Raw genomic sequence first — 26,516 nt, 5'->3', positions numbered from 1 at the left:
CATCTGGCCCCTCCTGCAGCTGGGCATCTTTGGCCTCGCAGTTGCTCTTTAAAGCATTCCCTCCTCCATGGCTCTCGGCATTGCCCGTTTAAGGCCGCCTCGGTTCTCGGTCGGATGTGGAGCGGAGGCTGGGCTGCCGGATCCCAAAGGCGGAGGGGAGGGAATCAGCGAACTCACGTATCGCCGGCAGGATGGCGGAGAAACGCGTGTCCCGCTGGTACTTCGGGGGTCTGGCCTCTTGCGGGGCTGCGTGCTGCACGCACCCTCTGGATTTACTCAAGGTGCGTCCGGGAAGGGAGGGCAGTCTCCTGCTCGGTCGCTTGCTCGTCTTGCAGCCGATTTCCGGGGAAAGCCTCTTTGCAGCAGGCTGCGGTAGTGCTATAATAACTAGATCCTCCCAGCAGCTACTTCCTTGATCAGTGCAGGGTCCTGGTAAGAGCCGCTACCTGAGGCCGTGCGCCTTGTGTGGCCAGAGGCTGATCCCCATTTGTTACTGTGGCTGCAATGGTTGCCCAGCTGCCATTTTGGCGCCTTTAGGAAGCGTTGCCTCCTTCCATTCATCTCTTTGCTGCTGAGAAACGTGGAGAAATTCCCAGTTGCTCATGCGAGAGGCAGACGACGACTGGCACCGGTGGCTGTGGGGCGATGCTGGGGCTCCCTCTTCTTGACTATATAAGCCCTCTTCCAGAAAGGCTTTGCCAAGGAGCTTTATTTATTTATTTATTTATTTTAATCCCATTTATATCCCGCCCTTCTCCGAAGACTCAGGGCGGCTTACAATTTAAGCACAAACCAATGTGCTTAGCAATAGCCTTCATTCTATGTATATACCTGCTTATTAGGGCTTTCGGCCCCCGCCAAGCGGCATTTTTACAAAGTCAGCTTATTGCCCCCAACAATCTGGGTCCTTGAAAGTGGCTTCAAGTTGTCTCAATGCTGAGGTCGAGCACTAAGGCAAAGAGATGTGTTCCTCCTGTCTTTAACATTTGTGTAGCTTTTCTACTTCCCACAGTGCCTTAGAGGTGGAGAAATTGGGCAATGCCTTCTTGCTTCAACTGCCTGAGAGTTGTTGGACTACTAGGTCACTGACTGAGGACTTCTGAAAGAATAGTTAAATTTTTCTCATCTAATTAATGTACCAAAACGTTTCTTAACAAAGCAACAGATCCTGGTAAACTACAGGTAGTCCTCAAGTTATGATCTCAACTGAGCCCAAAATTTCTGTTGCTAAGTGAGACATTTGTAAAGCGAGTTTGCCCTATTTTGCAACCTTTCTTGCCACTATTGTTAAAGTGAATCACTACAGTTAAATTAGTAACATGGTGGTTAAGTGAATCTGGCTTCCCCATTGACTTTGGTTGTCAGAAAGTCACATGACCCCTCGACACTGCAATTTTTCATAAATATGAGTCAGTTGCCAAGTGTTTGAATTTTGATCATGTGACCCACAGGGATGCTGCAACAGTCTTAATGGTCTTAAGTAACTTTTTTTGCTGCCTTTGTAATTTTAAACAGTCATTAAAAGAACTGTATTTTTTTTAGCTTGAAACTTTATTGCCTGATAGTGAGAGCCTTCCTGTCTTTGCATACAAGCCTCAGTTCTTAGTGGATATACCAGAATTGCACATGCAGCATTTCCCTTTGAAATACAGGTAGTCCTCAATTTACAACAGTTCGCTCAGTGACTGTTCAAAGTTATAATGGCATTGGGGCAAAACTCTCAAATGTCTCACTTAACAGAAATTTTGGGCTCAATTGTGGTCATAAGTCGAGGACTACCTGTAAGAGGATATGGTTGAGAAACATGTATTTTGCATGGGGGGGGAGTTCTTTGAATTGCAGATTTACTAATAATGTTTTTAAGAATTGGTGTTTAAGCCATCTGAAGAGTAACAAATTGCTGTGCTTCAGGCTGTTTATATGATAAAATTTTATCTTTAGCAGATGAGGTGAATTTCTGAGCATGATAGTTTCCAGCCCTGTCCAAAACATTTTGCACTCCTATTCTTTACCATGGAATTCTTCATGGCATTCTAAAAATGGTTGTTCTTAAGGCTGCCTGTTGCTGGGGTTTTTGGCCATGCTTGCCAGAAATTCAGATAGTTGTAGCCCCAAAGCCTATGGAGCGCAATAGGATGCAGAAGACTGAGTGAACAACAGTGGTATCCGTAGCAGAACATTGACCCTGCTTGTAGTAGCTCTGGTATATCCTTGGGACACTTATGAAGGTCAACCCATAGAAAAGAATAGAGGTGACACAAATTGGTCAGGTGGTTCAATCTGTTCAAGGCAGTTGGCTTTGGAACAAGTGCTTTGAGTGAGGGCTTTGCGATTTCCATATCCAGCCTTCGGAGCGTTTCCAGATCAAACCTGTTCTATAATCTCACTCATGCCTTCCTCTTCTCAAACATTTGGCACACTTAAATGTGGTCTATGTGGAGGAAAATTCCACTTGCTTGTCATTGCCTGGCTGTTGGCCCCTTCAAGTCAGCGCAAAGGTGCTAACTCCTGCAGAATTTTTCCTCCTGCTACATGGATCTTTCTGTATTCCTGACCTGCTGGCTGGCTGCTTGAGGAGCAAATTCCAATTTCATGCTCTAAAATAACCTTTGAACTATCATTGGAAATTTGGTACAATGCCCATCTTAGCCTTAACTAATTTTTCATTGCCCTCTCCTGACAGCGGATACTTCTGTAGCTTCATCTAATATGTATTCTCATCACAGGCCTCTTCAAGTCATTGATTAGTTAAAGTGGATGTTCTAGAGATCAGGGGTAGGCAACCTTGTCTCTTTTATGACTCGTGGACTTCAACTCCCAGAATTCCTGAGCCAGCTCAGGAATTCTGGGAGTTGAAGTCCACGAGTCATAAAAGAGACAAGGTTGCCTACCCCTGTTCTAGATAGTACCCCCAACTGATGAACCACATTGCTAGAAGTCTCGGGGTATTGCATCCTAATGCCTCTTCCCAACTACTCGTTAGGCTTTCTGCCCTTAGGACTTTTCTCATACTGCGTGGAATGGAAGAACATTTGTGCTGCTGGACTGAGAATGTGTTTCCTCCTGGCATCTCATACAGTACATCCCATCTATTCTCCTCCTTGTCTCATTCGCTCTCCTACAGGAGGAAGAATAATCAGCAGACCAAACAGCCTTGCTATGTTGTTTGATTAACTTTGGGGGCCTTTCACCTAGAACTTGTGTGGTTGTATTATTAACCTGAACTGCTCTATAGCAACACAAAATGGAGCAACAGTTAAGTTGGATTTCAAGCTGCAGAACTGGATAGCTTAACAAGCTCTCATTGTTGCCGAGTCCTGTGCAAACCTTGGGGTCCTTTGCACTGGCTAAGATGTGCTGTAACTTTTCACTGTTAAAATATCCAAAGTTAACGGTGCTAATTACAAATGCAGTGAGGAATGCAGGACAGAGCTTTGTCAAAAGCAGGGGGTTGGACTAAATGACCTCCAAGGTCCCTTCCAACATTATTATTATTATTATTATTATTATTATTATTATTATTATTATTATTATTATTATTATTATTATTATTATTAGAAGGAAAAGAAGAAAGGTGAATTTGGAGTAGCTGTAACTGGTGCTTGGTGCTTCTGGATAGATCACACATGTGTCCAACCCACGGGCTTCATGCAGTCTTGGACAGCTAGTAATACGGTCCCCCAAGATTGTAAACTTTTAACATTATGTGATTTATATACATTAACTATATTATATACCGTATTTATCGGCATATAACACGCACCGGCATATAACACGCACCTCATTTTAAAAAGGAAATTTCAGGAAAAAACTTAAATTATATTGGCATATAACACGCACACATCATTTGCCCCCTATTTTCAGGAAGAAAAAGTGCGTGTTATACGCCGATAAATACGGTATTTTATATGCGGCCCGAGACAATCCCTCCTCACTCAATGCTGTCTAGACAACCCAAAAGGTTGGACACCCAAGATAGGTGTTTCCATTTGAGCAGTTAACAAATCCTGTTAGAGAGGAAGGATTTTATTTTAGAGAAAGGTAACTAAAAGCCAACCAGCCTGGAAGAAAGAAAGGAATCCAAGTGTTTTTATCTAGATCAAAGGTATTACTTCATATGTAAAACTGGAAAGATCAGACATAGCTACTGGGAATCTTTTCTCTTTAGGCCCAAGGCAAAATGTCCTCTTTAAGCACGAGCCAGTGGAATCCAGCCCTGGTTATCCTTTAAAGATTCAAAGCGAATGTTAATATAAGCTTGTGGGATCTTGTGATAGAGCAGGGGGTGTCAAACTGCCGGCCAGAAGCCGCACCCACTCCATTGCCGGCAATGGCAAAACCATCCTGATACGTTGCGCAGCGTCACGTGACATCGCGAGTTTGACATGTCTGCGATAGAGGCAATCTTATGGGTTTTTTGCTTCCAGAGTGTTTCATTGTCTCCTCATTTGGCCTGGGATGCCCTTAGCAAATGATATCCAGAAAACATCAACCTAACCTCTCTACCACTTCTGCTTAGGTTCATCTGCAAACTCAGCAGGAAGTGAAGCTGCGCATGACAGGAATGGCTCTACGTGTGATTCACAATGATGGTTTTCTAGCTCTCTACAATGGGCTCAGTGCCTCGCTTTGCCGACAAGTGAGTGTTTGGCTGCGGCTAAGATGGCTTACTTCATCACCTGCCATCCTGCTCCTTGTGTCCTGTGCCAGCTTCTTGCTTTCATCATTGGCAAGGACAATTCAGCACTTCAGCATTCTAAAAATACACCTTGAGCATTCCAATGACATTCAAGTTCCCAACCAACCGCTTATGAATTTTATGCACTCTCTGAAACTGTTGAATTGTAACAAAATACCTGTAAAATACTAATGATGGAAGATAGAATAGTGTTTGGTACCCACAGCCATGTTGATAGATCAGGCAGACTCTAGGTATGGAAATTTCTGAAATAAACCTGAGTTTCCAGAGTTTAGAAGAATTGGGTAATGTGTGCAGATGAGAATAAACTTACAGCTGCAACAATTATTTCCACTTCGTAATATCTTGACAGTGACATTTTTTTTCTTCTGCACTTTAACATCTTTGTTGCTTTTTTCACATGCTCCATAAACATCCTGCAGAAGATGACTCTTCAGCCTAAATCGGTTGTTCTGTATTATGCCAGTTGTAATGCTGGCGTTTGCGATTTTCCTCATTAAGCAGGATCTGAAGAAAAAAGAGAGGTTCACTTGCAGTCATGGTTGCCATATGTTTTTTACAAGCACAAGAGCAAGCAAATTTAGCCAGGGCAACCTTTTTAGCGATTATAATAAAAAACAGCAGGCAAAACTTTGACAGTGTTTTCTCATCTTTTGGTGGGGTGTAACTTACAGGAGGTTGGGGCACAGAAATAGAACAGGCATGTCACGCTTAATAAACTTAATTTGTTTATTGCCAAACATTTCTGCCCAATATGGGCACTGCAGTTAGGAGGAATCAGCACAGGTAGAGGAGGAGGGGGAAGAGATTACATGTGACTTGTGAGCAATGGATATTTGTGATTCTGATGAGCAGTTGCCACATCCTCTTGTGACTCTTTCTGCTTCTTCAGATGACGTATTCTCTCACCCGCTTTGCCATCTATGAGACAGTGCGAGACAGCTTGAGCCAGGGTGCCCAGGGTCCATTGCCCTTCTACCAGAAGGTGCTGCTGGGTGCAGTAGGAGGTGAGCTGGGGTTTGGCAAGTACAGAAGGATGGGTGAGGTCAGATCAGGCTGGGTGGTCATTTTTCATCTCCTATCCTCTGGTTGCAGGATTTACGGGTGGATTCGTGGGGACCCCGGCTGACATGGTGAATGTCAGGTCAGTTTTTCCTTCTTCTCCCCAGAACCCAGTGGATTAATCCTTAGGAGGATCCTAAATTAGTTGGGGGTAGAGAAGGATTTTATTTTGTCAAGAGTAAGTCTACAATTTGGTGAAATCTGTACTCTTGGGACATTCGGGTGTCTCTACTTAAGCAAACAAAACTACCTGGTGGAGTGCTTAAAGAGAGATGTATCCGAGTCTCAATACTGCTGTCATGTTCTTTTCCAGAATGCAGAATGACATTAAGCAGCCGGCACACCTGCGACGCAAGTAAGTATTGGGGCTGTAGTCAGATGCAGAAAATGAACAAAAATGGGAAGGCAATGAATATGCATGACCACAGAGGGACAAAATTAATCTTCAGATATCCATTCTCTCAGGTATAAGATCTCTTTTAAATTGGTGGCAGTCTCACCACAGATGCCTAAGTCCCATCTGCCGGAGTCCTCAGACAGAAAATGGGATTAAAGTCTCTGATAGTAGCAAGCTGGGGTAGTGAGTGCCTGTCAGAATTACATGAATATTGATAAAAGCTGTTGATTATCTTTTCCTGCTTTCCAGCTACTCCCATGCCCTGGATGGCCTGTATCGGGTGTTTCGTGAAGGTAAGAATGTAGTCAGTGTACAGCCGAAATATATTGTGACTCTAGGAGACCCTTGCTGAATTAGGCTTACCTGAAGGGGAAAAGAATCCACTGAGCAGAACATACTATAGTAGAACTCCAGGGAGAGCTACATTATGACTTTTATGGGTTCTAGGCATTTTGGCCTTCATGAGCCTCTTCCTCTACAACAGGGGTGAGGAACTATGGACCTTTTATGACTTGTGGACTTCAACTCCCAGAATTCCTCAGCCAGCCATGCTGACTCAGGAATTCTGGGAGTTGAAATCCACAAAATCATAAAGGGGCCATAGTTCCCCACTTCGGCTCTAGAAAAATAATACAGATAGTCCTCATTTTGATAATTGGGACCAGCAACTCTGTTGCTAAGTGATGTCATCAAAGCATGACGTCATGTGACGACATCAAGTTACAACGGCAGTTGCGGCAGTTCCGTTTGCCATTGTTAAGGGAATCTTGCACGATTGTTAAGCATGTTGCCATATGATTGCCATCTGAGACTTCCTGCCAGTTTTCCCACTAACTTTGCTTATCAGAAGACAGCAGTAAAGGTCACAAATGGTGATCACCTGACCACAGGACACTGCGACTGTTGTAATTGCGAACTGATTGCCAAGTGTCTGAATCACGATCATGTGACTGTGGGGATGCTGGGATGGCTACAACTATGAGGAATGGTTGTAAGTATCCTTGTTCATCCTAGCTTCAAATGGTTGTTGAACAAGGGGTTGTTAAGCTAGGACTATACATTTCATGTGATTTTTTTCAATATTTTCTGGTATACTTTTATACGTTCTTATGATTTAATGTAACAGATTTATAGGATTAAATTTTCTTGGTAGCATTTAATTTATGATTAAGCTTTTAATTTGCATTGTATGTATATTTTTTGCATTTATGTATTTGTATAATACAAGGCATGACATTTCTACTTCACTTTTATTCTCTCTGCATTAAAAAGAATTTTAAATTTTTTTTCGTGAGTCCTAGGCACTGTGCCTCTTGTGCCTAATGGGTAAGTGGGTCCATTGACTACAAAAGGAGTCTTCAAACTTGGCCCTTTTATGACTTGTGGACTTCAATTCCCAGAATTCCTCAGCCAGGCACTCTGGCTGAGGAATTCTGGGAGTTGAAGTTCACAAGTCATAAAAGGGCTAAGTTTGAAGACCCCTGGAGTACAATTTTCAGTAATCCAGCCAATGGAGGTGAGTGCAGCAGCTCAGCATGCGGTTGTTGTGGTTGCCCCATCCTGGTGGTCTTATACCTTCTCTCTTTTCAATTGGAGATTGATCCTTAGGAACCAGCGATGCTTCTAGTTACTGGTAGTCCGCCGCTTATGACCACAATGGAGTCCAAAATTTCTGCTGCTAAGGCAGGCAGTTGCTCATTGAGTTTTGCCCCATTTTACGACCTATTTTGCCATAGTTGTTGAGTGAATCACTACAGTTGTTAAGTGAATTGTATGGTCATTAAGCAAATCTGGCTCCCCTCCCCCTTGACTTTGCTTGTTGGAAGCCATCTGGGAAGGCTACAAATGGTGATCCTATGACCCCGGGACTCCAGCAGTATGTGGATCAAGAACTACAAGAAGTACAGGCAGGATTTCGAAGAGGCAGAGGAACTAGAGATCAAATTGCTAACATACGCTGGATCATGGAGAAAGCTAGAGAGTTCCAGAAAAACATCTACTTCTGCTTCATTGACTATGCTAAAGTTTTTGATTGTGTGGATCATAACAAACTATGGCAAGTCCTTAAAGAGATGGGCATACCAGACCATCTTATTTGTCTCTTGAGAAATCTATATGCGGGCCAAGAAGCAACAGTGAGAACTGGACACGGAACCACTGATTGGTTCAAAATTGGGAAAGGAGTCCGGCAAGGCTGTATACTGTCGCCTTGCCTATTTAACTTATATGCAGAGCACATCATGAGAAAGGCAGGGCTAGATGAATCAAAAGTTGGAATTAAGATTGCCGGAAGAAACATCAACAACCTAAGATATGCAGATGACACCACTCTAATGGCAGAAAGTGAAGAGGAACTAAAGAGCCTCTTGTTGCGGGTGAAGAAGGAGAGTGCAAAACTTGGGTTGAAACTAAACATTAAGAAAACCAAGATCATGGCATCTGGCCCTCTCAATTCCTGGCAAATAGATGGGGAAGAAATGGAGGTAGTGACAGATTTTATTTTCTTGGGCTCCAAGATCACTGCAGATGGGGACTGTAGCCAAGAAATTAAAAGACGCTTGCTCCTTGGGAGGAAAGCCATGGCAAATCTAGACAGCACACTAAAAAGCAGAGACATCACCCTGTCAACAAAAGTGCGTATAGTCAAGGCTATGGTCTTCCCAGTTGCAATGTATGGCAGTGAAAGCTGGACCATAAGAAAGGCTGAGCGCCAAAGAATTGAAGCCTTTGAACTATGGTGCTGGAGAAGACTCCTGCGAGTTCCTTGGACTGCAAGGCGATCAAACCGGTCAGTCCTAGAGGAGATCAACCCTGACTGCTCTTTAGAAGGCCAGATCCTGAAGCTAAAACTCAAATACTTTGGACACCTAATGAGAAGGAAGGACTCACTGGAGAAGAGCCTAATGCTGGGAAAGGTTGAGGGCAAGAGAAGAAGGGGACGACAGAGAATGAGGTGGCTGGATGGAGTCACTGAAGCAGTAGGCGTGAGCTTAAATGGACTCCAGAAGATGGTAGAGGACAGGAAGGCCTGGAGGAACGTTGTCCATAGGGTCGCAACGGGTCAGACACGACTTCGCAACTAACAACAACATGACCCCGGGACAGTGCAACCATCAAAAATACATGCCAGTTGCTAAACACTTGGATTTTGATCATGTGACCATGGGGATGCTACAATGGTTATAAGTGTGAGTGGTTTTTTTCCAGTGCCGTTGTAACTTCAGATAGTAACTGAACGAAGGGTTATAAGTCAAGGACTAACTGTACAGGCGGAAGGCACCATCAACTATTCTTGAGGCAGAGGCTTTTGAAGCAGGGCCTTGGCCTCTTCCTTGCATATGTTTATGTGCCCAGGCACAGAAGGTAAAAATCAAAGCCCTTCGTAAGATCCAGATTGTAATTCTTAAGAACTGAACAATATTTCTCCAAACACCTTCCGGATGATTGATTTGAATTGTCTGATTTATAGCCTGCATAGTCCCAAATGGCAGCTGATGTCCCATCCAAAACTCACTTTGAGGCCAGAAGAGAGAGTAGCTTGTTTTGCTCAAGGATGTTAGCTCTCAGTTGGCGTGCAATGAACGGGAAATTTATGTGGGTTATTTTTTAAATTGAACTTCTGGCAGAGCATATAAAATGCTCTTTTATTAGCCAAACCATCTTCACTATGGTTAGATTTCTCCCACAGGCAACTAATTGGATTTTCTCTTGATTTTCATCAGCAGATGTACTCATTCGCCTCTTTCACTTATGGCTACATTCATTGAGGCATCTTTCTATTCAAACAAAGCTGTTTAATCTTTTTATAACCATTACATCCAGTCTTGAATGAATATTGCTGACTGGTTTATTCTGCTTTCCAAGTGTTTTCATAAACAAAAATATATTCTGCCATTCCCTTATCTCGGAAGTAATGGAAGGTGTCTTATTCTTGAGGAATGCCTTGTGGGGAGGGAGAGTTGCAGCTGCTCAGGATAAGCGGAAAACACAGTTAAAATGGAAATCCCTATTCTGTAAATTCCAGGGTTTTGTCTTTGCAGAGGGTGTGAAGAAGTTGTTCTCAGGAGGAACAATGGCATCGAGCAGAGGAGCCTTGGTTACCATTGGACAGGTAAGAATCCAGAGTCAGCGTTGCCTGTGATCCACTTCTAACTATAGGTAAGAGTGTCCATCTAGGCCAGGGGTAGGCAACCTTGGCTCTTTTATGACTCGTGGACTTCAATTCCCAGAATTCCTGAGCCAGCCAGGAATTCTGGGAATTGAAGTCCACGAGTCATAAAAGAGCCAAGGTTGCCTACCCCTGATATAGGCCAAAGAATGTACAGGTAATCTTCATTTAGTGACCGTTCAAAGTTACAACAGCACTGAAAAAAACCTGACTTACTACATTTTTCACAGTTATGACTTTTGCAGCATCCCCATGGTCACATGATCAGATGCTTGGCAACTGGTTCTTATTTATGACCGTTGCAGTGTCCCAGGGCTAGGTGATCCCCTTTTGCGACCTTCTGACCAGCAAAGTCAGTTGGGAAGCCAGATTCACTTAACAACCATGTTGCTAACTTAAGAACTGCAGTGACAAGAAAGGTCATCAAATGGAGCAAACTCATTTAACAACCATCTTGCTTAACCACAGAAATTTGGGGCTTGATTGTGGTTGTGAGTTGAGGACTACCCGTAGATACACGTGCACACATTCATAAAAATGAAGGGTGTGTAAAATTCAGGGACCTGGAACAGAATATTTGAGAAAACTCCAGAACAGGGGAAAGATCCAGTTTGGTCTACTGGTTAAGGCACCAGGCTAGAAACAGGAAACTGTGAGTTCTAGTTCCACCTTACGCATCAATTCCAGTTGGGTGACCTTGGGCCAATCCCACACTCTCGGCCCAAGGGTGGTGGTTGTGGGGAAAATAGGAGGAGGCAGGAATATTAGATATGCTTACCAGCTTGAATTACTTATGAAAAATAATAAAGATGGGACAAATATTGGTGGTTTCCAGAAATAAATTTCCTGATTCAGGATACCCTCAATATAACATTAGGTCTGGGGCACTTTGAACATGGGATTGATTCAGAAAACTATGAAGTTGCCTTTGGAATAGCTCAGTTGAATCCAGACCGCTTAGTGAATGTACCTCTGCTCATTCATGTGTGCCTTACGAACCTTTTGTCTCTTTCCTGCAACAATCCTGGCTACATTAACATCACAGTGGGGGAAGGATGAAAGTTCTCCCATCAACTTTCTTGATGTAACTGCTGTAGTTGGGGTTAAAAGTAAAAGCCCTCCACCCTCAGCATTTGCCTCCCCCCCCCGCCTAACCATGGTTACAGCAGGAGCTAGAGTGTGACTGGAATACACATTAGAAGAGAAGTTACTCATGTTTTAAAAAGTATATTTCTGTAAAGCCCACTCTCCATAGAAGCTTCTGAGTGTGTGTATGTGCCAGTTGTGCCCGTTCTAGATCAGGGCACTACTCATGGTCACTCATGCCTTGGTGACATCTTGGTTAGACTACTGCAATACACTCTACATGGGACTGCCCTTGAATAGTATCTGGAAACTTCAGCTGGTGCAGTGATGCAGTGATGGGAGCAGTTATGTGTGTCTCTGGTAGAACACACCACTCCTCTGCTTCATGAGCTGCATATATACCAGTGTGTTCCCAGGTGCTGGTGTGGACTTTAAAAGTCTTTCATGGCATTGGGATCAGGTTATTTGAGAATCACTTCTTCCCAATTTCATCTCCCCATCTAATCAGATCCAGCAGAGAGGGCATGTTATAATTCCTCTGCCTAGGGAGCTAGATTTGGTGGGCCCTGGATGATGACCCTTTTTTATCAGTAGCCTGGAATAGCCAACCCTTTTTATTTATATACAGTCCTAATACTTAAGCCCTCAAAACAGAATACTTTTCCAACAAATAATTGGTGCAAACAGGAAAACAGAGCAGGAGTTAAACAAGAAATTCACCAATAAAACAAACAGACCATGATTCCCTTGAAGTTCTACAAACAGTTGCCTTCAGCAATCAGCACCGCCCACACCATCCCCTTTTATTAGGCAGCCCCAAGGCGTGGCTTCTCAGTACCTTCTCCTCCTTTCGCCGAGTTGCCACACAGTCTTCCTCTGACCTGCTCTAGTTAACTGCCTTCTATTACGAGTGTGGATAATGGCGTCCGTCTGTGAGTCCTCAGAATCCAACTCACACAGCTGAGCCTCAACCAGAACACGATTGGAGGGGCCAGGCCCTTCCTCTGACTGTGAGTTTTGTAATGCAACAGAGCCTTCCTCTGACTCCGATGGCTCTCCAAACCCCTCCTTCCTCCTCTTCAGATCTGAATTGTCTTTAGAAAGACAGACGCGAGACCGTAGGCAAGATTCGAAAGGTTTATTCGGTTCAGCTCCCGGCAGCTGACTGTCAAAACAATCCGGGCTTTTATAGGGAACTGTCAAAACAAACAACCAATCAGGTAGCAGTATTTTCCCCGCCGTTCGGAGGACGGCCAATCAACGAACAGTACTCTGACAGCTCGGCGGCTGTCAGGGAATTCCTCCCAGCTGAGCGCTTAGCTCAGTTCGGAGGACTAGGTTGAAGACTGCGGATTTGACAGTTCCGGGAACTGTCAAATCCGGCGCGTGCGCGTTGGCCTCCGGCAGCCCTTTTGACAGCTGTCAACGGAATGGCGGCCGGCTGGTTGGTGCGCGTGCGCCGTTGCTTCGGGCGGCCATTTGACAGCTGTCAACTGTCAAATGTCGGCCGGGCCGGCTTTTTCTTTGCGGCTTGGAAACTCCTGGTTTCCCGATATGATTCACCCCCTTTCCCCCCCCCCTGAACAGGTAACAACATTTGAACATTTCAAAACAGTATGGTTAACAGGTTCTTTAACAGATGGCGGGTTTCCCTTCCATTCAAAGTCCGCGAGGTATGCGGGGGGCCTTTTGGTTCGGCTGGATCGTCGGGGACAGGGGTTGCTCCCTTCGGGTTGCGTGGCTGGAGGAGTTGTTTCTTGGTGGGGCTCAGCAGGTGGTTGTGGGTCCTGGGGGAGGAATTCATCAGGTCCGGGGGTGACAGCTGGTGGAGACTCGCCCGGAGTTGGTTGCAGAGGGGGGTTGGGCAGTGACCTGGGTCGGAGCTGATCCGAGTGTCTGCGTTGTATAAGTCCAGTCCCAGTGTCCACTGTGTATGATAATGGTCCTGTTTGTTCCAGGATAACCCCCTGAGCCCACTTATCCCTTCCCCCATAATCTCGGGACCAAACATTTTGTCCTTTGGAGAAAGTTTTTGGATGGGTGTTTGGTGTTATTTCGGCTGCCAGTCTGTCGGGGTGGAGTCTGTCGAGTCGTGTCACCAGGCGGCGGCCCCATCGTAGTTCGGCTGGGCTCTTGCCGGTGGATGTGCAGGGCGTGGAATGGTGGGCTAAGAGAAACTGAGACAAACGACGGTGCCAGTTCCCTGTGATGATTCTTTTAAGGGCGTCTTTGGTGGTCCTCACCATAACCTCCGCAAGGCCGTTGGACGATGGGTGGAAGGGAGCCGATGTTGAATGCCTAATACAATTTCTCCTCGTGAAGATCTGAAAGTCATGAGAAGTAAATTGAGGGCCATTGTCTGAAATAATAACGTCGGGGAGACCGTGTGTTGCGAAGATTCCCCTGAGGGCTTGAATGGTTGCGGCAGACGTTGTGCTGTGAACCGGGAGAACCTCCAGCCACTTGGAATAACTATCCACAACTATGAGGAAGACCTGTCCCTGGAATGGCCCGGCATAATCAATGTGGATTCGGGACCAGGGGTTTTTTGTGAGTTCCCACTTATGAATTGGAGCTCTGGGCTGGAGTGGGCGGGATTCTTGGCATAGGTAGCAGCCAGCGATGTACTTTTCTATGTCTTGGTCTATCCCTGGCCACCAGACGTAGCTGCGGGCCAGTGCTTTTGTTTTTTCGATGCCAGGGTGGCCTTCATGTAATGTGTCAAGTACTTTTTGTCTGTTTTTGGAAGGCACGATTACCCTGCATCCCCAGAGTAAACATCCTAAGTGTGACGTTAGTTCACTTTGCCTGGAGAAATATGGCTGAAACTCTGTGCCTGGGCAAGAGGTTTGCCAGCCTGTGTGCACCCATGCTAACACTCTGCTGAGTGTTTTGTCAGATGATGTTGCGGCAGCAATGTCTTTTGCTGTCAGTGGGCATTCTGGTAGCTCTTGAATAGCTAAGATGTTGCTTGCTGGGGCTGGGTCTGGTTCGGTGTGGGGTAGGGGCAATCTGCTGAGGCCGTCAGCGTGACACATTTGGTGTCCAGGCTTGTATATTAATTGGTAGGAATATGCTGTGAGGAACGTTGTCCAGCGCAACATCCTGGGAGATAAGATTTGGGGGGTCTGACGGTCCCATGTGAATAGTCCTAGCAGTGGTTTGTGATCTGTGTAAATCACAAAGGGGCGGCCGTAAAGGTAATCGTGAAATTTTTTTATTCCCGCAACAATTGCCAGGGCTTCTTTATCAATCTGGGCATAATTTCTTTCGGTTTTTGAAAGTGTTCTTGAATAATATGCCACCGGGGCTTGGGTGCCGTTGCTGTCTAAATGGCTCAAAACTGCTCCGATCCCGTATGGGGATGCGTCGCAGGCTAGGCAGAGGGGTTTGTCTTCTTTGTAGTGGGAGATGGTGGCGTTGCTGGAAAGCATTTTTTTGAGTGTTCTAAAGCTGTTTTCGTGGGCTGTTGTCCATTGCCAGGGTGCCCCTTTGTCAAGCAGTCTGTGTAGGGGTTCTGCAACTGTTGCTTTCCCTGGCAGGAAAGCATGGTAAAAATTTAAAAGTCCAAGGAAAGCTTGGAGCTCGGTTTTATTCTTTGGGGTAGGGGCACCTTTGATAGCAAGGACTTTTGAGTTCGTGGGGTGAATTCCCTGCGAGTCAATTTTGTAGCCTAAGAAATCTGCAGATGGGACGCCTATAGAACATTTTTCCCGTTTAAGTTTCAGCCCCGCTTTTCTAAATCTTAATAATACTTCTTGTAGCCTGTCTGCTAAATTGTTTTCTGATTCCCCTGCGATGAGTATGTCATCGAAATAGGGGCATACACCTGGGATTCCTTTTAATGTTTTCTCCATGACTTCCTGGAAGATGCCAGGAGCCACTGAGATGCCGAATTGGAGGCGGTTCACCCTGAAAGCGCCTCGGTGTGTGACAATGGTTTGTGCTTCGGCTGTTTCTCGGGTGACAGGTAGTTGCAGGAAGGCATGCGCTAGATCGAGTTTGGCGAATATTGAACCGGACCCAATTTCTGACAGCACGTCCCTGACAGCTGGCATGGGGTATGCATGGGGATTTAAAGCGCGGTTTAATGTCGCCTTATAGTCCGCGCATAGTCTTACGTCACCATTTGGTTTGACTGGTGTGACTATGGGTGTTTCCCAGGTTCCCCCGTCTGTTGGTTCCAGGACCCCAAGGTTGATTAAACGGTCTAATTCTGCCTCGATTTTTTGTTTCAACGCAAAGGGGACCCTTCTTGCCTTGATGCGGATGGGGGCTACCTCAGGTTTTAATTTGAGGTCTATAGGGGTTCCTGTGTATTTGCCAAGTGTTCCGTCGAAAACGTCTGTGAATGCCTGGCAAACCTGTTCTAATGTTTGGGATTGTATACGGTTGGTGCCTTCTAGGTGGATGCCCAGGGCCTCAAACCAGTCTAACCCAAGGAGGGTGGACCTGGGTGCCTCAGTGATCTGAATCGTTAAATGTCCCAGGAACTTTTTATATTCTACTTTTATTTGTGCCTGTCCCTTTAATTCGATGGCAGCTCCCTGAAAATCTGCGAGGAGTATTTTGGAGGGCTGCAGGGGAATACGGCGTCTATTTTTTAACCCAATTTTTCTGAGGGTGTCCCAAGACATTATTGAAACTGAGGAGCCGGAGTCGACCTCCATTTCGCAGGGCACCCCTTGGATTTTAACCCAAATTTTAATTTTGGGTTGTAACTGGTGGATGGGCGACCTTTTTGTTTCGGCTTGTATGGACAAGACTGAGGGCCGGGGAATTCCCTTGGCTGGGGAAGGGACCTGGGTCCTACCTGCCGGAATTTCCTCAAGCTCGTGGAGGGTTTCCCGGTTCGAACTGCGGCATGCTGAGCGAATGTGCCCGGTCTTCCCGCATCCGTGACATTTGGCGTTTCTGAAACGGCATGTGGCTCTGGCGTGAGCCCCGCCGCAGCTGGCACACTTAGGTTTCAGCCCTGTGGCGGTGGGCCTTGAGCCCGGACCGGCTGGTCTGGATGGCCTGCGGTTCTTCCCGTGGTCGGTGCTCATCTTGCTGAAACGAGACATGATGTCGTCGACGCCGGCGTAGGGTTCTGGTTGCTCGTCGTCCGGCTCCCTGGCGTGGTGGACTGAACCGGCTGGGCTGCCTCTGTACACCGGAGAGACCTCACGGTGGCTATCTTCGTAGGCCATGATCTCTAACGTGAGTTGAGCGAGGTCCATCGTGGGCCTGGCTACCAGCTTCCGCTGGAGCCGCTCGTTAGAGAGGCCGGCGATAACCTGGTCTCTGATACGGTCTTCCAGGTCGGGGAATTGGCACCTGCGGGCGGCGTGACGTACCGCCGCGATGAAGGCTGTGGTGGTTTGGCCCGGTTGCTGATGGCGGGCGAAATGGAGGCGCCAGAATAGCTCAGACCGACGGAGCATGAAGTGTTTACTGAGGCGGTCGGTCAGCACGGCGTACGGGATGGTCGCGATGGGGTCAGGGCTACAAAGCCCTACGGCGATGTCGTAGACAGCGGGGCCGCTGAGACAGAGGAGGGCGGCAGCTTTGTGGCGGTCCTCTGTTATCTTATTGACAACGAGGTAGCCTTCAATTTGTCCCCAGTGCGACTCCCATCCTTCAGGATGGCGGACGTCGAATTCTCTGACGTGACCTAGATTTGCCATGGTCTGGGTCCACAGTACTGTTCAAGCTGCTAAAAAGGGTTCCTTTGCCCTCCGAGTGGCTTCAGCAGTGACTCGTCAGCGGGAGGGATCGGAACTCCTTTGCGGGGTGACTCGGCTCAGTAAACAGCTCTATAGTACCGGAATCCCATCCTCGTCGCCAGGTGAATTGTCTTTAGAAAGACAGACGCGAGACCGTAGGCAAGATTCGAAAGGTTTATTCGGTTCAGCTCCCGGCAGCTGACTGTCAAAACAATCCGGGCTTTTATAGGGAACTGTCAAAACAAACAACCAATCAGGTAGCAGTATTTTCCCCGCCGTTCGGAGGACGGCCAATCAACGAACAGTACTCTGACAGCTCGGCGGCTGTCAGGGAATTCCTCCCAGCTGAGCGCTTAGCTCAGTTCGGAGGACTAGGTTGAAGACTGCGGATTTGACAGTTCCGGGAACTGTCAAATCCGGCGCGTGCGCGTTGGCCTCCGGCAGCCCTTTTGACAGCTGTCAACGGAATGGCGGCCGGCTGGTTGGTGCGCGTGCGCCGTTGCTTCGGGCGGCCATTTGACAGCTGTCAACTGTCAAATGTCGGCCGGGCCGGCTTTTTCTTTGCGGCTTGGAAACTCCTGGTTTCCCGATATGATTCAAGATCCCTCGGACTCAGCTGTCGGGAGCACAGGCTGGCACAGAATCACAACACTATGGTCCCCACCTATGCAATCTTCTCTCCCCTAAGGTGACCGCTATTGAGTCTTCTTGAGGTCCCTCAAAACCTGGTTATGCAAGCAGCCCTGGGTACTCTAAAGCATGGGTCCCCAACCTCTGGTCTGTGGACCGGTACCGGGCCGCGACATGCCAGCAACCGGTCCACACAAACAAGCAAAACCCCATCTGCAGGATGCAGGCAGCATACAAAACCACACACTCTCCGTTCCACAGGAAAACCTTTCTCCACGTAACCAGTCCATGGTGCCCCAAAGGTTAGGGACCTCTCCTCTAAGAGATGGGAGAACTACTGAGATGGCTCCACTTTTTTTAACAACCCTTCATCTACTATTCTTCGTATTAGTTTTTATACTTTTTAATGTATTTAGTTTTTAGCTCTGTTGTACCCCGCCCAGAGTCACTTGTTTGTGATATGGGTGGCTATATAATTTTGTTTAATTAATTAATAAAACAAATACTGAATATTTGTGTTCTCCTTGTGGGATTTTAATTTGCAGCTGGTCAGCCATTATGGAAATTCTGGACCCACTTTCGATTAAGCAAAGCTCTTTCTTAGGTTCTTATATCGTGTAGAAATTCTGATCATTCCTAAATCTTTTTGATTTTAAAAGGTGAGACAATGGTATTCCATGGTGGCCAGAAATGTGTAGCCATGTGACTTCAGCTTTCCTACTTAGGATATTTAAAGTATTTTAAGCTTCTTTCTTCTCTGCTTCTTATCCAAGAGGACAAAAGTTAACAGACTGGCTGTTATCCCTTGTATTCTGTCTGTGTTTCTGGGACTGCAAAAAAATAATTAAAAAATAGTGGAGGCTAGAGAAGGTAACAGGAGGAGGAAGGTTATCCTTTGAGGAAGATATGTAGTACTCCTACATATATTTCTACAAATATTTCAAAATATTATACATAGTTAGAAAACTATTTTCCTAAGCACCAAAAGGCAAGACAAGAAATAATGTTTGGAAACTAACCAAGGAAAGTAGCAACCTAGAACTAGGGAGATATTTCCTAATGGTGAGAGTAATCAACCGATGGAACGGCTTGCCTTCAGAAGTTGTGGGTGCTCCATCACTGGAGGCTTTCAAAAAGAAACTGGACAACCATTTGTCTGAAATGGTATAGGGTCTCCTGCTTGAACGGGGGATTGGACTAGAAGACCTCCAATATCCCTTCCAACTCTGTTATTCTATGTTCTGTGTTCCTTTTCTGTAGGGAATTCTCTCTGTATGATGGCATCACACTGGGGAAATTGATGACAAGACCACAACAGGGTTATAGGGAACGTAATCTCACAGTCCAGTCACAACTTGACCTCTTTGCTGGCTTTAGATGTTTAACAATTGCAATCTCTGGCACCATTGTTTTTGGGTAGTCCCGGTGGGAAAAGAGAGGCTCTTCACAGATCCATCGAGGGCTCCAAACTAAAAACCCATAAACTCATAGCTCAGGTGCTTGAATGTCCTTGTTCTACTTGATCCCTTGGGGTTTAGCCGAAGTTTTGAGCCTGTCTGCCTAAGTTTCCAAATCTGCTCATTACCCTCACAAACAGCCTTATTGTTTTCCGTTTCTTTGCAGCTCGCTTGCTATGACCAGGCAAAGCAGTTGGTTCTTGGGACTGGTTTACTCGCTGACAATATTTTTACTCATTTCCTGGCCAGTTTTATTGCCGTATGTATATACCTGTGTGGGTGAAAAGTCAATTAGGGGTGTGTATTTGTGTGCCGTTATAAGAATTATTGCTGCTTAGGTTAATGTTCGAGGGTTGCTCTGCCAGTTCCTTGGAAAAGGGAGTTCAGCTTGTGTCCCAGAGCTGCCAACACTGGGAGTAGGCTGGATTGCTCCGTATAGCCATGCCTTTTCTGTGTGCCTTGCTCCTGCTTTTTAATTTTAAGAGGGAAATGTCTGCTGATTAAGAATAATCACTTTGTAAGGTTAGAGTGGTAGATAAATATCTGCACACAGGTGGTGGCTCACCAAGGCATATAAAACACAGAAGCACTTGGCATTGCCAGTTTTTCCTCCTTATCTGATGTTTTTAAAAAAAATGCAAAGCTCAAATGGCAGACTTGACCGGAGACTTTGGCTTACTTTGGATCAAAAGCTATTCTGATTTACATAGATACAAGTTCTCCTTATTTCAATCAGCTGTTAAAGTGCATCTGGGGTATCCACATAATTTGCAAAGGTATGTTTTGTTTAACCAAGGTTTGTTAATTGAACTATTGTCTGTATTTACATTACACTCTAGCCATAGGCAAGGAATTACCAAATCCAAGTCCCATTTTTACAGGCCTTGGAGCCCCCAACCAGGATTTCTGAAAACAAGGGATTTTTTTTTTGCCCTTTTAGCTAGAAAACGGGAAAATTAACAGTGTTTTAAGTATGGTCCTTCATCACCCTAAAGTGCTTGTTTGTGTCAGAATTCATAATTTACACACTACCATGGCTGGACTCCCATAGATGTTCTGACGTAGCCAGAAGTGATGCCAACTTTGAGCATTCTTGACTGGGGCAAGGTTTGATAAAGGCACAGGAAGGTCATTGAAAGGGAAGTGTAACTTCTAGGAAATGGTGTCATATACTTTATATAGGAAATGGGGTTTACAGATGACTTCAAAGACAAAAATCATTAGCTGTCAGTGTGGCTGTCCCAGCGATGAGATCAGAATATCAGGAGGCTCAAGAGCAGTATTTTTCAAACTTGGCAATTTGAAAACATGTAGACTTCAACTCCCAGAATTCCCTAGCCAGCATGTTGGCTGGGGAAATCTGGGAGTTGAAGTCCACACATCTTCAAGTTGCCAAGCGTGAAAAACCCTGCTTCAGAGGGTAACAAAGTTTCCGATTCTTCTATAATAGATCATGCAATAACTCCAGAAGCTCTAACTTGTTTGGGATGATGTGAGTTGTAATTGAACACATCTGAAGGGGGTGAAGTCAGAAAAGACTTCTTTTCCATTTTAAGCCTGTCTAGCTGAAAAACCTAGCAGTTCGAGAGCACGTAAAAATGCAAGTAGAAAAATAGGGACCACTACGGTGGGAAGGTAACAGCGTTCCATGCGCCTTTGGCGTCTAGTCATGCCGGCCACATGACCACGGAGACATCCTCGGACAAGCGCTGGCTCTTCAGCTTTGAAATGGAGATGAGCACCAGCCCCTAGAATCGGAAACGACTAGCATGCATGTGCGGAGGAACCTTTACCTTTACCTTTACCTAGCTGAAAAATACTGGTTGTCCTTTAGTTTCATGCAACTGGTTGGCTGCAATGGCCTGCCTACTTCTAAGTGAAAAGACTTTTCCCATTTCTAATGCGGCTGGAGAGATGTGGTGCATTGTGCATACCTTTTTGGTATAAGATAATTTGTATACCAGCTAGAGCACAAGCCATTTCTCTCCATGCCACATCTCAGATCAGTCTGAACCTTTTTTGTCATCCGTCTTTTTCTGAACTGCAGGGAGGATGTGCTACATTTCTGTGTCAGCCCTTGGATGTGCTAAAAACACGACTTATGAATTCCCAAGGCGAATATCGGGTGAGTGATCGGGTTGCCGTGACTGCCAGCTTTCTGATTCATTAAGAGAACAGGTGCTCACATTAAACAGTAGCGGCTAGGCACTGCTGCCTTTGGCATTACAGCCCTGTGGTTTTCGGCATTGTTCGGTTCTTGGATTTCATTAAATAGCTAGAAATGAAACCTTGTGTGAATCTGGGTGGGTTCTGAAGACAGAATCAAATCAGCACGCACTGACTTATTCCCATTTTGTTTCAGGGTGTCCTGCACTGTGCAGTGGAGACGGCCAAGCTTGGGCCATTGGCTTTTTATAAGGTAATACAGGAGACATGGGAGCCACAGTGAGTAATCATGGCATATAGATCAAAGAGGAACATAAGAATTTGCTTAGAATTTCTGATATTCCTGTGCATTCCTATCCTAGCAAGCGCTGGCCTCCATACAGTTTCTGTCTGATTGTTTACCTGCATCAAAACATGCAAGGTGGTCTCCATCTTTTTCTCTCCAGCGCTTAGCTACTGGTAGCAACTCTGCTTATTGATTTAGGGCTGCTACCAGTTATAGAAAGGGACGCGGTGGCTCAGTGGGTTAGGACGCTGAGCTTGTCGATCAGAATGTTGGCAGTTTGGCGGGTCGAATCCCGAGTGCCGCGTAACAGAGTGAGCATCTGCTACTCGTCCCAGCTTCTGCCAACCTAGCAGTTCGAAAGCACGTAAAAATGCAAGTAGAAAAATAGGGACCACTACGGTGGGAAGGTAACAGCGTTCCTGTTCTGTACCAGCCTGCTACCGGCCCTTCAGAAAAGGCAGGGACAACCCCTTTTACAAGAAGGCAAGAGGCTGGAATTACGCCTGCCAAATTTATTGCTACAAAAACAAATAGAACAAGACACAAACCAAGAAACAGGAGCTTTTCAAGCGGTTGCCTTCAGCAAACCAGCCCTCCCACACATTCCCCCTTAAATACAGTTCAGGGCGTGGCTTCTCTCTGCCTCCTTCCGAGGAGCCCCATTGCCTTCCTCTGTTTACTCCTGATTGACTGCCTCCTGCGTCCTTGAACAGGGCCAGCTGTGGGTCATCTTCATCCACGCTGTCAGGCTCACACAGCTGGGTCTGCGTCGTGACCAGATGAGAGGGGCCTGGCTGGGGGCTCTCATCAAGCTGTCCAATCCCCTCAGCAAGCTCTTCAACACCCCCCTCCTCCTCCTCCTCTGAGTCGTCCGACCCAACTGCCGAACCCACAGGCTGACCCTGAATCACAACAGTTCCGTGCCCCTTTGGTGTCTAGTCATGCCGGCCACAGGACCACGGAGACGTCCTTGGACAAGCGCTGGCTCTTCGGCTTTGAAAGGGAGATGAGCACCGGCCCCTAGAGTCGGAAATGACTAGCACGCATGTGCGGGGGAACCTTTACCTTTACCAGTTATAGACAAGATACAGAGGAGCAGAATATGTAATATGTAGTTTGTCTTAGCAGTGAGTCCTCATGTGTCATATGCCTTTTGATTCCTAGTCCTACCTTGCCTTCTTATGTCAATGTGTTACTGGAGAAGGTGTGACCTGCTGTATGCAGCTGAAACTCCACAGGGGACAAAAGCTGATTTTCCCCTCTTTTCCTCTTCTAGGGCCTTGTTCCTGCCGGCATTCGCTTGGTCCCTCATACTGTGCTCACCTTTGTCTTCCTGGAGCAACTACGCAAATACTTTGGCATTAAAGTGTTGACCTAAAGGAGAAGAGACCTGTTAGAGTAAAAAAAAAAACGATGGGGAACAAGGACTGCAGAGTCCCAGAATGGTTGGGTGACATATTCTTTCCCTCCTTGAGGGGCAGGTATCCCCTTCACTGCCAGGGCACTATCTGACATCTCTCAGAAAGTCCTTGTTTGGCATCTGCTCTTGGCCAGTTCTTCAATATGGTTTGGTACCTACTAGTGGAGTAGCCCTCTAGGATTTTCAGTGACCAGTCCCGAATGCCTCTCTTCTCTGCCCATCACCACCCAAGACCTTTTCAGTGTTGAAGCCTTGCTTATACCATGCCATTCCTCATTTAACCTCCAGCCTCTCTGTCTCCTGGCCATAATAGCTAGCATTCCAACAGACATGTCTGATTTATTTCTTACCAATGTGCTTTCCTTTTCTGCTGTCAACAAGCATGAGCCTCGTTCAGAAGCCCCGCCCCCCCCTTTCATTGCTTTCTAGTCCCATGTATAGCAATACCCTCTTCCCATCTGTGTGGGGATTCCTTTCTCCCCACGCAGAAGGGTGTTGGCCCTTATGTGGGAGGGAGATGCTTCATCACAGGTTTGCCCCACTTCTAAATGTTACACTTAGGGTTCTGGTGACTGCCAGGGACAGTTGATAGCAATATCAGGCAGGCAGGGGCCTTGACATAGCAGGGTCTCCAACTATTATTCAGTAATGTGGAGAGAACAGTGCTTTATTTCACTCTGTCCTGCCTGCTCCCTACCTCAGTCTTCATTTGCTCTTAGAGCTGCAGTCCAAGGAACAAGTGCTTATTTTCTGGGATTGAATGCAACGTTGGGCAAATGACGTCCTTCCACCCACCCCAGTCCATAGCCAGTCTAATATCAATCTTCTCCTTCAATTGCCTCCTTAAACTTGTTCAGCCAAAGCCTTCTGAAACCAAAGGACCTTATACTGATGAGAGGCTGCCTTGGAAACTCCCACCTAGGAGGGAACAGGTTTCCTAAATGCATGTGGGTCTTCTCCTGTCCTGCGAATGTGCAGCGGAACTGCCCACAAATTCAAAGATGGGAAGTAAAACTGGAGAGGCCTTGTGAGGTCCTTGGAACAATAAAAAAAAAGTAGCCTAGCAGATGGGCTCCTTATATGGGCTCCTTATATGTGGTATATGGGCTTCGGTGTCAGGTCAGAAGACCATCAATTTTTTAGAGTAACTACACTATATATGTTTGTCAAGCTACTATTCTGAGCCTTTTTGGTACCACTGGAAGGAGCATCAAAGCCTGTGGAATCTTCCCAGATTCCCTTGCTTTTACCGTGATGTCATCCAGATTCTACTGTAACATTGATGTATTCTTTGTTTTTCTGTCTCGGAGCCTGTTTAATGAAACAATTTTGGGATGTCTGTTGATTGTATCCTCCACCAGTGCCATTCAGGGGGAGATTACCTTGTCAATTCCAAGAATCGGAGCCAATGATCAGCACTTTAGGAATCACGAAAATAAAATGATTGTGCAAAGCAGGTGTTGTTCATTTCTGGATCATCAAACAATCCTGTATGCTGCGATGTTGCATTCCAGAACTGAACGTGCAAACACTTCAAGAAATAATGGTATAATTGTTGCAGAGAGAAGTGGGTGGTGAAACTGAATTGGCAACATGGATTAATTTTCCACAGGGATTAGTTTTCAAAGCTGCAGAAATGTTTTGAGAAATTTGTCTTTCTAAATGATTTTATTGAAATTTCATTGTAGTTATAGGAGATGGTCTGACTAGTATTACTAATTAAGAACTGGGATACGTGGCTCATCTACTGTCCGTTTTGACAAATTGACCAATCAAACAATAATTGAGAAAGACTGCACAAAGATTTGCCCAAGGAGTTAAAGCAATTATTTTACATGAGAAATAAAAAGAAATAGAAGGCAGGAGCTTATTATGAATGGTATAGAAAAACCTTATAAGATCCTGGTAGCATTAGCCATTTGTCTTATTGAGACAATTGGAGAGATCTTGCTTATTATCTCTTTAACTCTAACCTTTCCTTCTCAGAATTTTTCTGTGGTTAAAGAAGTTGATGAAATTCCTACATTGAGCAAGGCAAAGTTTAATTCTTCAGGCAGAGAGAATCATAAACAAACTTGGATTTGAGCTACCTCTGCTCTGTGACAGGCAGAGGCCAGGATTACTGAGCAGTTCCTAAAATGAGTACTGAAAAAGATAGGATGGTGGGTACTGCTATTTCCCAAGCTGTGCTCCTCAGTCATGGTGTCCATGCCTGAATGGTGTACAGTCCACAGCCACTACATTGCTGGAAACCTTTGCCATGCTACAGGCCTTCTCATGTGTGGCCTCCCTCACAGATGAGTCTGGCAGCAGTTGCCAATGAAACCGGGAGTGAAAGCTTCTGTTGGTGAAGTTTAATGATCCTTGGCATAGCATTTTGTTCAAAGTGTGGCTGCTTTGAGCAATGATCCAGTGTCAAGAGGTAGAAATATCCTGTAGGACAATGGTTTCCAATCCTGGCAACTTTGAGATGTCTGTACTCCAACTCTGGAGTTGGAAGTCCAGACGTTTAAAGTTGCCAAGATTAGGAAACACTGCTGTAGGATCTGTTAGTGATTGAGGCATCCTGAGGAGCAGAAAGGGCCCTTAAGGAGTCATGCTTCCTTTGCAACCATCACTAAATAGGCCCCTCAGCCTTTCTGGGGTCAGCCAACACTTTGGTTGCATTGGTTCTGTCACGTTGAATGTTTGACCTCTTTGAGTGCAAAGGAACACATAAATGTGTTCACAAAAGAGGGAAGGGGGACATCCTCACCCTGCCCAGCTTGGCACTCCAGTACTGTGTTGATGGATGATGCCTCTAACACTGGACTTGTTGAGATGGTGCAGGCACCCTTGCCACCCAGCAGATGGAGCTCAAGCATTGATGGCTCCCACCATGTTACCACTGGAGAGAAAACATGCAGCGTCTGGTTTTGTTTTCAATTTTCAAGTTTTGTGGGGGGTTTTTGCACATATGTATTGTGGTCTGGATCAGGCCCACTCTGGTTGCGACATGATGACAGAGGAAAGTTTACATAGTTCGATGTTCCCTACAGACGTTTAGCTCTACAGGGAAGTATGAAGTGATTGTACTGTAGCTATTGGAGATTGCCAAGTGCACATAGTACAGCTAAGTTTCCCAAGAATTTGGATCATTGCTGCATAGCGAAAATGAACCATGCTTTAATCTAGCATTTTCTGAGAAGCTAGCCCTTGTTAGTTTCTGGTCAGTGTGTTTTGAATTCAGAAAATTTGAGCTGAGCAAACTGGTTTTAATATGGGGAAAACCCTAGTTTAATCTGTAAATAAACTATAGTTAAATCATAGGTAGGTTCATCCTGCAAACACAGCCTATATGTAACTGGTGTGCTGGGTAAGTGTATACAGCTGGCCCTTACATATGATTCTGCATTGAGCAGTGTTGCTATTTGGCTGGTCAGCCCATTCTATCTAAA

At 45.7% G+C, this 26,516-nt stretch overlaps 1 protein-coding gene across 1 annotated transcript; it reads left to right on the top strand.

The window, feature by feature from the left end:
* The first annotated feature begins 116 nt into the window (after window positions 1-116).
* On the top strand, window positions 117-24,572 carry SLC25A10 (solute carrier family 25 member 10). Its single transcript, XM_083352073.1, has 11 exons — window positions 117-281; window positions 4,520-4,639; window positions 5,592-5,706; window positions 5,795-5,843; window positions 6,075-6,116; window positions 6,408-6,451; window positions 10,199-10,269; window positions 19,374-19,466; window positions 21,255-21,332; window positions 21,570-21,626; window positions 22,936-24,572. Exons 1-11 carry the CDS (start codon window positions 192-194, stop codon window positions 23,035-23,037), a joined length of 861 nt encoding a protein of 286 aa, XP_083208199.1. The 5' UTR covers window positions 117-191; the 3' UTR covers window positions 23,038-24,572.
* The last annotated feature ends 1,944 nt before the right edge of the window (window positions 24,573-26,516 follow it).

This window comes from Vipera ursinii, assembly GCF_947247035.1.
Source record: "Vipera ursinii genome assembly, chromosome: 2".
Lineage (NCBI taxonomy): Eukaryota > Metazoa > Chordata > Lepidosauria > Squamata > Viperidae > Vipera > Vipera ursinii.
This window is presented reverse-complemented; position numbering and strand designations above follow the sequence as displayed.